This window comes from Podarcis cretensis (genome assembly GCF_951804945.1).
Source record: "Podarcis cretensis genome assembly, chromosome: 15".
Taxonomy (NCBI): Eukaryota; Metazoa; Chordata; class Lepidosauria; order Squamata; family Lacertidae; genus Podarcis; species Podarcis cretensis.
Genome location: NC_137185.1, coordinates 33,875,891 through 33,891,310, shown reverse-complemented (window position 1 = coordinate 33,891,310; position 15,420 = coordinate 33,875,891). Strand labels below are relative to the sequence as shown.

Below are 15,420 nucleotides of genomic sequence, written 5' to 3'. Positions count from 1 at the left end.
ACAGCAACACTGTGAGCTTATTTAGGCTGAGAGTGATGGCTGGTCCAAAGTCACCCAGAGACTTTCCTAGTTGATCTGTCACACTTCCATCCCAAAACACAATGCCAGCAGCACTTGTTTGAAAGTAAGGAGAAGATATTTATTCAGGCTAATAGCAAGCACAAGGTCCAGAAGTCAAGAATCCTATGAGTGAAGCAATGGCCAAGTGGAAGCTACAAAGATGTCCCAACAGCTGGGGCACCTCTCCCACCAAGCTTTTAAATTCAAGGTGGAGTCCTCTTGTGCATCAGATGGTGCCATCAGTGATGTCACCCGATAGGTGGGTTGTTGTGGTTTACGGGAAATGGCCTTGTAGGCCAAGATTGGCTTGCCAGCCAGAGGGTCTCCAACCCTGCATTCCTTGAACATCTCTTCCCAAAAGCCCAGGTAAAGTGATTCCTTCTTATTATAAACAGGATCTGTCAGCCACAAAGGGCTCCCTTCCCATCCTGGTGTTTTTCTTATATGCAAGCTGGGGGGTGGGGGAGAGATTGGAGTTTTTGCAGACATGCCGTCTGCAGTTCTGTTTGAATCTGCGTTTCCATTTCACTCACAAGAAGACCCGGATTCAATTTGGAGCGATTCTAATGGAGCCCACTTCCCGAATCTCTCCAAATCAGCCCAGTTTGACTTGAGATTCTTCTGAATCCAGTGCACACCTCTGGTTTGTTCTACTACCAGTGTGCCATGTCCCTGGATTCTGGGGTGGGGATTTCTCCTGGCAAACCAGCCCTGCAAGATGGTCCTTTACCACAAAGCATCAAAAATTGGTTATGGAATACATGGTGATGGCAAAAAGAAGCAAATCAGCCCTCCGGCACCATATTGTAGAAGACATTTGTGGGTGATTTTCTCCAGCTGTGATACTGCAAAAGCAACCATAACTAGTCCAACTGCATGCCATTGGAGGTGGAACAGTTCAGTGGCATGTGAGCACCGTGTGTGGCTGGCTGAATCTGCCTGGCTCTGCATGTTGATGGTGTATCTCTACATCCTCCAAAAGCAAAACAAATATGCGCTCTCTGCAGGTGATCAGAGATCACAATGGTTGCTTGGCAGACGTTCCCTGGCAGCCCTCCTTACAGAACATCCTGATGCCCAGTATACCACATTCCCTTGGCTTTGCTTCTGTTCTCACACTTTCTTTGTATATGGTGCTGGGAGGTGAATACAGGGCCAGTGTTTGCCTAGTTACGAATTAGACAGGGAATGGAGAGTTCAGTGTCTCTTTAACCCAGTGATTTATATCTTTTTAAGGAAAAGCAGCCTTGGAAGGCTGAGCCTGGTAGCAGAGAAACTGTTTAAAGCAATAGGATACTGCATTAATTGTACAGTGGTACCTCGGGTGACATATGCTTCAGGTTACAGACTCCGCTAACCCAGAAATAGTACCTCGGGTTAAGAACTTTGCTTCAGGATGAGAACAGAAATTGCAGGGCGGCAGCAGGAGGCCCCATTAGCTAAAGTGGTGCTTCAGGTTAAGAACAGTTTCAGGTTAAGAACAGACCTCCGGAACGAATTAAGTACTTAACCCGAGGTATCACTGTATAGTGCAAATGTTTCTGCCAATTGCATTCCAACTCACTTGGGAGTGGGGAGCAAAGAAATGGCAGGAAGGATTAAGAAGTCTTCACCCGCTCTCAGCGTTCAAAATTAGCCAGGTGCCAGGCACATTTTGCACCTGGCTACTGGCCATTTGCGACCAAGAGAAGAAGTTGCCCAGGCACCAGGATGGAGCCTGATGTCTGCATCATTTGGAGGTGCATGTTTTCACACACTAGTAACCAGTGCTATTTTTGTAGAAAAAAGGGTGCCAGAACTGACAATGAACACCTTCCTCCTTCTGGCTGAAAACCCCTCAGCTAGCAACACATCCTGTAGAGTTCTGTCCATTATATTTTATCTGCCCAATCAGAATGAATTTCTGGAACCCAAAAGTCGTATTGAAAAAAATGACTTTTGAGCCGCTTGGCCCCAAAATAGCAACTAGGCATTCTGCTTCGTTGACTGTCACCCTGGTTTAAAGAGCCATTTGGTGCCTAACTTACATATCTGAGTTTTTAACACTGCCCACTCTCACTGAGCTACAATTCTCAGAGTTCCCTGAGAAAGACAGGTGGACTGTTAAATTGCTTTGGAAATTGCTGCTCTGTGTAGGGAACAGAGGTCTCCATACTGTGGGATGTAAAACACAGGAACAGTCAATTACAACATTCCTAGAGTGTACATATTAAGACTTGGGGAGGGATGTCTGTCCAGCCAGCAGGTAAACTTCCTGGGACAGACTTCCTCCGCATGTGACCAGAGGTGGGTGTGGCCTCACCTGTGCAGGTAAATGATAAAAGCACAGTGCAGGGCAGCCATCTCTCTCTTGCCTCTTGTTCTCTTGCCTCTCTCTTCTCTTCATCTTTCGAAGAAGCAACATGCCCTCTTGGCTCCCAGCCAAGAGAGGAGAAAAGGACTATCTTCTTAAAAGATAGATTCTAAATGTATTTTACATTTTTAAGCCTGTCTGCCTTCTGGGTTCATATTGTGAACAGAAAATGAGTAAACTCTTTTATACTTTTACAAAGACTGTGTCGTGTCTTCTATTTTAAGAGGGAACAAAGGGGAAATTACCAGAGTAATTATTATAGAGGTTCTAGCGAACCTGAGCACAAGTTACAGTTGCGAACTTAAAAAGGGGAATGTCTCTTAACTCTGCTGATATTTTGGGAACTTGTTAGCACAAGTTGGATAAGGATATAATCTCACAATATATCCTCTCCTGCATCCCTGAACATTCCCACACATACAACTCTAACCACACCCTTAATTAACTGCAGTCCTCAGGATGCTTTGGAGGAAGCCGTAAGTGTTAAAGTGGTATGATATTGGTTTAAATGTATAGTGCAGATGGGACCTTACTTCAATACTGGGAACAGAAAGCCCTTCCACCACATCCAACGACAGCAGGCTAGCTTTCAGGGTGCAGGGTATCCTATCTTAGGAGACTCAGGAGGAATGGCTGCCATACCAACCAGCATATGCCACCTGAGTTAACCACCTCCCTCTGCCTAATACTAGGGCTGACCTGCTACCATCTCCTGCTTCCCAATTCTTTTAACTGTAGGAGGTGCCGGAACTGAGTTTTGGCAAGTTGTGGCTGGTAAAAAGCCCTGGGTTTCCCCTTCTGTTTGCATCAGGCAAAGGGAAAGAGAGAGCGAGAGAGAGGTTTGCATACTAATAGATCTCATGACTTCAGGACTTGTTTAAGCTCTTTCTTGTGCTTCTGCTCGCAGCTCCTAATCTAGCAGTTAATTGTCACCCGGATGATTCATGTTCCCCTCCACTGCATATCAATACTGGTTTTGTTTTGACCTCAGCACCCAGGCTGCAGGCTGAAGCCATTTTGGAAGCAGCTCGTCTGATGCTGAGCATCTGCTGTGTCCTCTTTTGCCCCTGGTTGCATTCACTGAACCTCAGTGGTGGCTGGTGCCCATTGGGCCTGGTAGGGCAGGTAAGGCAGGGAGGCTAACCATAGGTGGAGCCAGAAGCAACGGCAAGAAGAGTCAACTAATTTGGTTTCCATCCAATGTTGAAACGAAAAAGAAGGAAAGCACCCAAGGGCCTGGGCAGACTTCCAAGGGCCACATGCATGTTAGTGACATGTGGGGCTAGAGGCAGAAAAACTAAATTCTACCTAAGTGTAAATTTTACCTTTGTACTGTTACAGATCTGGGGTCATCTGGGAGCGAATGTTAGAAATCCATAAAGATTTCTGTTCAGATAATACTTGGAGTTTTGAAGGGAAGGTGCCAGGCAGGTGAAAAATACAGCTAAGCTCCCCCCCCCCCCCAGACCAGGGCTTCACCTGAGATAGAAGTCACTAAGAATGACAAAAGGTGCTGGAAGCAAGTCATTAACCATCAACCAGGCAGGAGGCTGTGTTGGTGCTGGGATGAGGCTGCCAAGGTGATGGGGAAGCGTGATATCACACAGGAAAAATATGTCCTTTAGGAAAACAGAGGTCTGGATAAGAGGAATGAGCAGATAGATGGAAAGGAGTTACCTGGAGCAGGGCTTTTTTTTTTTGTGAAGCGGAAAGGAAGCGGGCAGAACTCCATGAGCAGCCATGAAGGCCAGAACCACCTTGGCAGGCTGGGGCAGAGTCACAGAGATGGCAGGCAGGATGTTTCAGACTCCAATGCTGCTTTGGGAACAAGCCCCTCTGGAGATGTAATGCTCTGAACTCTTTCTGGACAAGACCTAGGTGTAAATATATGTACAATAAACCATATATATTTCATTGGAACTGAGTGAAGATGGAGGCTGCCAGCAGCGAAAAGACCTTTGGATTGATATTTCTGGGTTAGCGGAGTCTGTAACCTGAAGCATCTGTAACCTGAAGCATCTGTAAACTGAGGTACCACTGTAATGCAACTTTTGGAAGACATCTGAAGGCAGCCCTGTACAGTGGTACCTCAGGTTACATACGCTTCAGGTTACACACTCTGCTAACCCAGAAATAGTGCTTCAGGTTAAGAACTTTGCTTCAGGATGAGAACAGAAATCGTGCTCCGGCGGCGTGGCGGCAGTGGGAGGCCCCATTAGTTAAAGTGGTGCTTCAGGTTAAGAACAGTTTCAGGTTAAGAACGGACCTCCGGAATGAATTAGGTACTTAACCCGACGTACCACTGTATAGGGAAGGGTTTTTAAATGTTTTATTATGTAGCAACCCAGTCCGATGTATAGATATTCATATTATGGAGTAGGACACCCCTATTTTCATTGGAGAAATGTTGGAGGGGATGTTCCCCTTGCCTGCTATACACACATAGTTCCTTATCTATCTCCTTATCTATCCAGGCAAGCAAGCATTGTCAGAATTCAAGCACACTTTCCTGCCAGGCAAAAATACTCAAGGAGAGCATGGGTAAAAAGCAGGGGTAGTTGAGCTCATGACCTGTGAAGAGTGGGTATGGCTTGTGGAGAGGATGTGGGGCTGCATAATGAGTATTGTGGGGCCACATTCCCCGCGCCCTCCAACCTGAGATTCTACACCCTTGCTTCTGATTAAGTTTCACCCCTTTTTGAGTTTAATTATGATAAATGTGTGTATTGGCAATATGAAATCAAAATATGGAATAGATGGGAGGTTGGGTTTTAGTGTTAAGACCAATATATGTTTCATTGTTTGTTAAGAAAATTATGTCTATGGTTATTCCTGTGTGTAATTTGGTATTTGTGTTTTTTGTTTTTTCTTGCTTTATCAATACATTAAAAAAAATAAAATAAAAAGTTTCACCCCTTTTTGGCATCGGTTTCTCCTTTTGCAAACTGAAACCTTTCTTTCTGCACTCTCCTTTGTTTTTTCAGCACCACCCCGGCGTTAGCCCAAATGCCGATGAGTTCATTCCTATGCACAGGAGCACATTTCTGAATCAACAACGTGAAGGCATAGCAGTCCTTCAGACATTCTTGCTCTTCTGGGTGCTAAGGAGAGGAAAGGGCATGCGAGCTGTTCCTCCCTCCGCTGTCTTGCCTGGGTCCCAGTGAAATGTCAGGGCAAGGATTTGAGGTTGTTTCCAGGTTAACCATTGTGAGGCCTAGATCACCATCCGCCTTGCCTCGTGCCATTGAAAGCCAGGGCTGGGGGCATTAACTGCTTGACTGCTGTGCTGTACTCAGACACAGTGAATTAACTGTGTCCTGTCCTTACAAGCACAGTCCAGCCTCCGCTGCTTATACTTGTCAATTCAATCCAATATTTAGACGATTAAAAGTGTGTTGTTGTTTTTGAAAAACCAATATCATCTTTATTTTTGTTGTAATCGTTTGCTGTTGGTCATCAAGAGACTTGATCATCTAATCCAGGCATGTCCATTTCAGGGGGCCTAATCCAGCCCATCAGTGGGTTTAATCCAGCCCCTGTGGCAGTTTATTTCCTGAGGTAAAATCCTAAAAATACCTCAACAACTTCAACCCTAAAAAAAGCTCTCAGTCCTTCTCTTCATCAGATCTGGACCTCTTTGAAAAAAGTTTGGACACCACTGATTAATCATAGTAATGCTTAGTACTTAATAGTTTGCCAGTGTGGTGTAGTTAGAACAGACTTAGGACCCAGGAATATGAATAAAAAAATAGCGTTTTAAATGTGTTATAAACATGGAACACCAGATGGCGCTGTAGAGCACGAAACTTTTCTATGCGATTTTACATACGGTTTCCCCCCTTTTGTTATAACGATTTAATTTAAGACATATTCATAGCGTTTCCCCTCCTTTGTGTAGATCCACCCTTAGAGTGTCAAACTAGGATCTCATTTGAAATCGTCACTCAGCCTTGAATCTCACTGGGTGCTGTTGGGTAGATCACTGCCTCTTAGCCTCACCTACCTCACAGGGTTGTTGTGAAAAAATGGGGGGGGGGGACCATGAACGCCACCTTGAGTTCCTTGGACATACAATGAAGTGCCATGGATGCCAGCACAAGATCACTTCTACTATGGGCAGTAAAAATCTTTATTAAAAAGTTGGAGGGACTCTATAGTAGTGAATACTGTCACAAAAAGCACTGATATATGTGATAAATAAAAATAAATACTGTTTAAAGGTGCAATCCGAGGGTTCAGGGTGGCACCCATAGAGCCATAGGATATTGCAGACCTCCCTCTTTGTGGGTGGAGAGGAAGGTCTCATTACGGGGGGCTGAAGTAAATATGTCATTGGATATTATTATGATCACATCCACTCCAGAATTAATGGGATATTTCTATTGTTAACCTCAGCTGATGAGGTCTCAGGCTCTACCCCATTCGGTTATATTTGCATATTTAAAAAAATATGGAGGCACCCCACCTGATCTAGGGCCCTGCAGGACTTGGCATCTTTCCACAGGGCCCGCAAGACAGAGCTGTTCCACCAGGCCTTTGGCCAAGGCACAACCTGACCCCTTCCTTTGGTAATTCTTCACAGAACTCTAGCCCAATGGTTGCCATTAATTTGATTTTGAATTGATTTTAGAATGAATCGATTTTAGAATGCTGTGTTAATTTTATTATTGTTAGCCGCTCTGAGCCCGGCTTCGGCTGGGGAGGGCGGGATATAAATAAAGTTGTTGTTGTTGTTGTTGTTACAGTGGTACTTCTGGTTATGTACTTAATTTGTTCCGGAGGTCCTGAAACTGTTCTTAACCTGAAGCACCACTTTAGCTAATGGGGACTCCCGCTGCTGCCGCGCTGCCAGAGCACAATTTCTTTTCTCATCCTGAAGCAAAGTTCTTAACCCGAGGTACTATTTCTGGGTTAGTGGAGTGTAGGTAACCTGAAGTGTAGGTAACCTGAAGCGTAGGTAACCCAAGGTACCACTGTATTATTATCTAACCTGTAGCTCTGGTAGGGACACTTATCGCTGAGCCGACGGCTTCCGGTTCTGCCTTTTCCAGCACCAGAGAGCCATACTCATACTACCTCCTTCAAATGATCTCTACCCCTTAATGCTAATGCTGAGTGTCCTTTACTTCTTCTTCTTGCTAGATCTGCTGGAAGGAGTCAATATCACCAGCCCGGTGCTGTTAATCCACGGTACTGTTGGCAAGTCCGCCCTGCTCTCCGTGAAATACACCAGCACCAGCCGCGACAAACCCGTGATCAAATGGCAAGTGAAGCGTGACAAGGCTGTGACAGTGGTCCAGTCCATCGGCACCGGGATCATTGGTAACCTGCGCCCGGAGTACAGGGACCGGATTAGAATCTTTGAGAATGGCTCCTTGCTGATCAACGAGCTGCAGCTCTCTGACGAGGGGACGTATGAAGTGGAAATCTCCATTACGGATGACACTTTTACAGGGGAGATGAACATCAACCTTACAGTGGATGGTAAGTGAGCCTTAGAAAAAATGAACTTTTTAATAAAGTTCAATAGTTAAAGGTACAGTGGTACCTCGGGTTAAGTACTTAATTCATTCCGGAGGTCCGTTCTTAACCTGAAGCACCACTTTAGCTAATGGGGCCTCCTGCTGCTGCCGCCCCACCAGAGCACAATTTCTGTTCTCATCCTGAAGCAAAGTTCTTAACCCGAGGTACTATTTCTGGGTTAGCAGAGTCTGTAACCTGAAGCATAGGTAACCTGAAGCGTATGTAACCCGAGGTACCACTGTATTTATTTATTCTCTTGGTGTGGGAAAAGAGACTTTTATGCAGCTTCAACATATAATAACACATGGTTTGGACTAGGAATGGGCAAATCTGTCAATTTCAGTTCCTCCTTTTCCACATATTAAAATTCATTTCCCCACCAATTTGCATGGAGAGAGAGAGAGAGAGAGAGAGAGAATCAGCAGCATTTCAGTGCAAATTTCTCTTAATACATACATTTTTAAATGCAATGTTGCCTAATCTGCACAATTGTGCAAAGCATTTCCCCCCTAATTATTGCACACTGTTTTTGTATGTTATTTTCACTAATTTATATACAAACTTTACTCTGGTGTGTGCGCATTGTTGCATGACTTACTGGGCTGCAGAACTGCATTTCAAAATTCAGAGAAGTGTGAATTTCAGAGGGATGGCTGAGTTTCGGTTCACATCCCGTTTCAGAAAATGAGAATCAGGTTGGTTCACTTTCAAACATGAATTGGGTATAAAAAAGTTTTTCCCTCATGCCAAGCTTGGGCCTTGCTGAAAACCTTTTGCAAAACATCGTCCGCAGTTGCTACTATAAATGAAATCTACTCCTGTATATACCCTGTAAGTTCAAATCCAGTGGAGAGCTTGGAGACACTGTGCTGCATTGTCTCATGCCAGCTGGCTTGGATTTCAGTGTCATTGTCAAAGCATAACTGCCATCATGTGACAAATGCTCTTTTCTTTTCTCTAGGCTTGCCTTGCTTGCCATTTAGCCCTCTCCTATAACTCCACTGCTTTCCACGGGACCACCTCTCCTGGTATGTCCCATGGAGGACCTTACGGTCTTCAAACAAAAACATCTTGGATGTCCCGGGCCAAAAGGAGGTTAGGCTGGCCTCAATCAGAGCTAGGGCTTTTTCAGCTCCATAGTTTTATCATTTTCTTCACTTTCCTCTTTACTGTTAATCTTTGCTTGTTTTGTCTTTGTCTTCCTAGTTCCAATTTCAAAGCCTCATGTGGCCCTGGCCTCTTCCACTGTGCTGGAGCTCAGCGAATATTTCACTCTGAACTGCTCCCATGAAAATGGCACCAAGCCCAGCTATACATGGCTGAAGGACAGCAAGCCCCTCAGCAATGACTCCCGGCTGATCCTCTCCCATGACCAGAAGGTGCTGACCATCACCAGAGTCCTGATGTCTGACGATGACACCTACAGTTGTTTGGTGGAAAACCCCATCAGCAACGGGCGCAGCATCCCCATAAAACTTACCGTGTACAGTGAGTATGGTCAACGCAGATACCGTGAACAGAAGGGACAACCAGAGACTGGGTCTGCCTTAATTATTATATACCTTGTCATGTGAAAAAACCCAAAGCCTTCCTTTTAGGAATTCTAGGTGGGAGCAGAAAAAACTGTTTATGCATGTGACCACGGCTGCACAGATGTTATTGGCCCAGAGATGGAAAGAAGATAAAGTCCCTACCAGAGAAGAATGGCACATCAAGTTGATGGATTATGCCAAAATGGCCCAAATGACTGGAAGAATCAGAAACCAGGAAGTCCAAAATTTTAATAAGGAATGGGAGAAATTTATAACTTACAGTGGTGCCCCGCAAGACGAATGCCTCGCAAGACGAAAAACCCGCTAGACGAAAGGGTTTTCCATTTTTCGAGGCGCTTAGCAAGATGAATTTCCCTATGGGCTTGCTTCGCAAGACGAAAACGTCTTGCGAGTCTTGCGATTTTTTTCGCTTTTTTCTCCCTTTTTCTAAGCCGCTAATAGCCGCTAATATCCGCTAATAGCCGCTTAGCCACTTTGCCGCTAAGCCGCTAATAGCCGCTAAGCCGCTAATAGCGCTAAGCCGCTAAGCCGCTAATTTGGTTGCTTTGCAAGACGAAAAAACCGCTAGACGAAGAGAATCGCGGAACGGATTCTTTTCATCTTGCGAGGCACCACTGTAACTTAAAAACCATTGCAAACAGTTAAAATAGTTAGTAGGATTGGAATTTCACTTGTAGTTTAATGGTGAATTTTGGACACAATGGAGAGGCAAAAGATTTTGGATTATCATAAAAGATGCAGGAGGAAATTATTAAGAATAGGACCCACAAAGGGGAGGAGGGAAGTCCAAGAGCTTCCTTGGAATCTTGTTTTTACATTGTAAGTTGGATATGTGACTGTAAAATTTTAATTTGAAAAACTAAATAAATAAATAAAATTAATAATAATAATAATAATAATAATAATAATAATAATAATAAATGTAGCAGAACTGGAAACAAAGGCGGAAAATGTCCTGGTCTTGCTGAAGCCAACAGTCCATTACTTTCCAAAAATTTATGGATGTTCCAGATTTTTTGTTCAGGTTTTTATCCAGTGCTAGAGTAGATCTATTGAAGTTAATTGACATCTGCACTATACATTTATAAAGCAGCATGTATCATTCCACTTTAAAGAGCCATGTCTTCTTCCAAAGAATCCTGGGACCTGTAAAGGTTTCTGGGCGTTGTTAGGAGGCCCCTTCTTCCCCTTGCAGTGTTATAATTCCCAGAGAGGGTTAACAACCAATCCCTTTTCTCTTGGTATCTACCCATCCTTTTGACCCGTTGCCTCAGTGATGTGGGAAGAGCAGTTGACACTCTCTCACCGCTGTTAAAATAAGTGTTATGTGCTGCTTCTTATAACTAGGGGTGGGGGAGAAATACCACTCAGTTCATGTTGAAAGTGTTGGAAAATTCCATTCCACCTTTAGCTGCAGACATGGGACTGTTGCATGTCACATGTCTGTTTACATACCAGCACAGCTTGCTGGGAACTTCCGTTGTGTGTATAGCTTTTGCTTTTCCCTGTCTCTCTGAGAAGACAAAGAGAGAGACGACATGTTTATTTGTCCTGATTTATAATTAATAAATCCGTAGTTGTAGTATGCTTCCACAAGCCTCACACCTATCCTGTGTGCGCAGTTTCTATCTGCTGAGATAGTGTGCCCTGGCTTTGAAGCCTGGGTTGCTGATTTGTGTCAGAGCAGAGGGCGATGGGTCTTCGCAGCGGGACGGCTGGAAGGAGACGACCCAGCTGGGCTAGTCAGCTGGCCTTGCGACCCTCTGCATGTGGACAGAAAGATGAACCTCCCTGGTTTGCGCTTTCCGCGCCAAACAGTACATGAACACCGCCATCCGCTGAAATGGGCATATCTCCAAATCTTGCAGTTCAGGTCTCCAGCAAAATAGGTGAAACTTGCCCTAACATCTGCCTTGTCTTTTGTGTCTCCATAGGAAGGAGCTCCCTCTATATAATCCTTTCGACCGGGGGAATTTTCCTTCTGGTTACCTTAGTGACCGTCTGCGCCTGTTGGAAACCATCCAAGAAGTATGACGTTTAAAATTATATGTGTGTTTTATAACCTGAACGAAATGTTCTGTGTTTATTTGGGGTAAATCAACATCAACAGGGTTCCCTGTGCCCCCTCCCCAAAGATTTGTGTAGCATTCTCTCTCTGTAACAAAGGCCGCAGCTGCACTACATGTTTAAAGCAGCATCGTACTGTTTAAAACCATCATGGCTCCCCCCAGAGAATCCTGGGAACTGTGGTTTCCTGAGGGTGCTGATTATATTGTAATGGATTATTGAATATTACTTTATTTGATATAAGTTGCTTATTTTAAAATAAAGGTAAAGGTACCCCTGCCCGTGCGGGCCAGTCTTGACAGACTCTGGGGTTGTGCGCCCATCTCACTTAAGAGGCCAGGGGCCAGCGCTGTCCGGAGACACTTCCGGGTCACGTGGCCAGCGTGACAAAGCTGCATCTGGCGAGCCAGCGCAGCACACAGAAACGCCGTTTACCTTCCCGCCAATAAGCGGTCCCTATTTATCTACTTGCACCCGGGGGTGCTTTCGAACTGCTAGGTTGGCAGGCGCTGGGACCGAGCAGCGGGAGCGCACCCCGCCGCCGGGATTCGAACTGCCGACCTTTCGATCGGCAAGCCCTAGGCGCTGAGGCTTTTACCCACAGCGCCACTTATTTTAAAGTGATGTTTTTATTATGGCATTTTTGAATTGGATCAGATCGTTATAAGGTATGTGATTTTGTTGTTGTTTGTTTGTATAGAAAGAAGGTGCACAAATTAAAAGTGAAATGAAATGAGAGTTCGACTGAGAGCTACAATTCTCAAAGTTCTCTGGGAAAAGGGATTCTTAAACTGCTGTGGGAATCGTAGCTCTGTGAGGGTGAACAGGGAGTCTCCTAAGTACTCTCAGCACCCTTAACATACCATACTGCATTAAATGTATAGTGCAGGTGGTTGAAAATTGTAGTTTAGAGCAAGCTACCTAACTGGTGCTATGGAGGGCTTGTTGCATTTGAGTCAGCCTTGGCTAAAACAGTGTCCTTACAAGCCACTGGTCCTCTTATCATTGGCAAACTCCTTACAGCTTGTATGAACAGCTGTGTTTGAGGGCACATGTACCCAGGACATTTGCCAGTGCTCAAATTATGCCCCCCCCCACCCCTGAGCTCCAGCAGTTTTTATGTGATGATGCCTCTCCATCGTCTTCTTAAAAACAGTAAGGTAAAAGGTAAAGGGACCCCTGACCATTAGGTCCAGTCGCGGACAACTCTGGGGTTGCGGCGCTCATCTCGCTTTATTGGCCAAGGGAACTGGCATACAGCTTCCGGGTCATATGGCCAGCATGACTAAGCAGCTTCTGGTGAACCAGAACATTACACAGAAATGCCGTTTACCTTCCCGCCGGAGCGGTACCTATTTATCTACTTGCACTTTGAGGTGCTTTCAAACTGCTAGGTTGGCAGGAGCAGGGACCGAGCAATGGGAGCTCACCCCGTCGTAGGGATTCGAACCGCCGACCTTCTGATCGGCAAACAGTAACTGACACAAAATGTTGAGAGTTTGGGGCAGCTGATTTGAGCACTGATGCTCGGTTGTATATAGTCTTCCCGCCCGCACCCCCCCCTAGTTTTCTTTTTCCGTTACAAAATGTAGCTGCAGAAATTTCCACCTGTAGCAGAAGACTAGAGTGGTGGAGGTTTTCTTAACCCATTTCACTCTGGCCATTCCCCCCTCCGCAGCTTTTGTTGTTGTTGCTCCTGATGGGAAAAGATGTGTGGCCCATGTCAGTTGGCCCTTATGTCCCAGTTGGTGTAAAGAGGAGGCTCACGGACTGGTTCTGTGAAGAGTACAGTGTGTTAACAAAGCAGCCTGGGGTTGTTTTACCTGACTTGTTTCTCGCCCTGCATTTACCGCACAACGTGACAATTCAATTCGCTTTTGGGCAACTCTCCTTTGCTAGGAGAGGATCACATCTGGGGTTGATTTGCAGGCTGCCAGGACCCCTTCCATTCCTAGTGGGCTGTGAGGGAGCCTCTGAGCAAACTCATGCAAACTTTTGCATCCACAACAGCTATGTTCAGTTTCCACTGTCAGACGAATATGCTTCTGAATATGGTTGCTGGGAATTGCAGGTACTGTGGTGCTCAGGGGCAGCTTGTGGGCTTCCCACAGGTATCTGGTTGGCCATTGTAAGAACAGGATAGAATAATAGGATCATGGAACTGTAGAGTTGGCAGGGTCCACGAGGGTCATCTAGTCCAACCCCCTGCAATGCAGAAATATTTTGGCCAATGTGGGACTCAAACCCACAACCCTGAGATTAAGAGTCATAGGTTCTAACAACTGAGCTATCCCAGACTGCTGGACCAGATGGGCCATTGGCCTAATCCAGAAGGCTCTTCTCACTTTCTTATGGTTTTATGCCTTTTTTTGATTTGTTTTAGAAACAAACGGAAAATGGAGAAGCAAAATTCCTCTGAATATGTGGACCAGAATGAAGAACAGTTGAAGCAGGATGGTAAACTGTGAACCTCTGTGTTTGAATTCTGACTCTCGGGCTGGTGACTTCCAGGAACTGGCAGTGCTTTATTTGCTGAGCCTGGTTTATTGTTGTCAATGCTAAGTTGTAGACAGTAGTCCGAAAACAGCCAGGATCTGGGAGCCAGGGGTTATGCCAAGGGTCAAATTTGCAATTTCAAATACAGTGGTACGTTGGTTCTAAGTGCCTTGGTACTCAAACAACTTGGAACCCAAACACTGCAAACCCAGAAGCAAGTGTTCCGGTTTGCGAACTTTTTTCGGAAGCCAAACATGCTCCGTTTTGAGTGTTACGCCACGATTTGAGTGCCACACTTCCATTTTGAGTGTCACACTTCCGTTTTGATTGTTTAGTTGAGTTCTGTCTGTTTTTGCTATTTATTTTGCATTTTTGTTTTGGCGGCTCTTTTTTTGTTTCTGTGACTGTGTGGAACCCAGTTCAGCTACTGATTGATTGTGTGATTGCAATACATTGTTTATTGCTTTCATTTTATGGATCAATGATCTTGTTAGATAGAAAAATCCATGTTAAACTGCTGTTGTATGGGTTGTTTTTAGAAGTCTGGAACAGATTAATCCATTTTGTATTACTTTCTATGGGAAAGCGCGCCTTGGTTTTGGAACGCTTTGGTTTTGGAACAGGCTTCCGGAATGGATTACGTTTGAGAACCAAGGTGCCACTGTATCGTAGATCATGGGGTGCCTACACTGAAAGGCTAAAGCAGGAATGTGGACACAGACCCCAACTCCAACCAGTGGAGAAGTTATATTCTTGATTTTCAGGGGGTGAGGACTCAGGAGCTGAAAAGGCATGCAGGGTCAGCCCCAGAACCATGTCCACAAGATGCCCGAGGGTGAAGCATTATCAGTGCCAAAGACCTGGTCAGATCAGAGACTCTCCTGCTGCATTACTGCAGGAGATTACTGGTGCAGGATGGGGCCCTTAAAGTGAGGCTGCATCTTGCAGCCCAGGTGGTGTTAACAATCTATGCCTGCTGCTACTGTTACATAAGCACTCAGTTCCCACTTGCTCCTTCCTGGAGCAAGATCAGAGCTCCGCTGTCCTATTGCACAGCCTCATGTGTGCAATGCTTTGTAAGTGGAGTGGTGGTCAGGCTTAGCAAGGACTTAGCGATGTCAGCTGAAAAATGGGATCTCCCTCAGTGGAGACAGTGTGCCTCTGATTGTTGGGGAACATGCAATAAGAGAAGGCATTTAGCTGCCCGTTGTCGGGACCAAGGTGCTGGACTTTTGGTCTGATCCAGTAGGGCTCTTCTTAATGTTCCTCAGTCCAAAAAGACAGGATACACAAATCTCGAAATAAATAACATTTGGTTTAATCTACCAAGGCTCTTCTGCCTGCCTGCCTGCCTGCCTGCCTGCCTCT

At 45.3% G+C, this 15,420-nt stretch overlaps 1 protein-coding gene and 1 long non-coding RNA gene across 2 annotated transcripts in view; both read left to right on the top strand.

Moving 5' to 3' along the window:
• LOC307204003 overlaps positions 1–15,420 on the top strand; it is a 93,421-nt gene that overhangs the window by 69,966 nt on the left and 8,035 nt on the right. The window lies entirely within an intron of this gene.
• The window catches only part of HEPACAM (hepatic and glial cell adhesion molecule), a 39,173-nt gene that overhangs the window by 15,962 nt on the left and 7,791 nt on the right, over positions 1–15,420 (top strand). The window contains exons 2-5 of the mRNA XM_079955145.1: positions 7,556–7,897; positions 9,143–9,424; positions 11,424–11,517; positions 13,940–14,013. Of these exons, the coding sequence (XP_079811271.1) occupies positions 7,556–7,897; positions 9,143–9,424; positions 11,424–11,517; positions 13,940–14,013 (792 nt within the window). The remainder of the gene's footprint in view (positions 1–7,555; positions 7,898–9,142; positions 9,425–11,423; positions 11,518–13,939; positions 14,014–15,420) is intronic.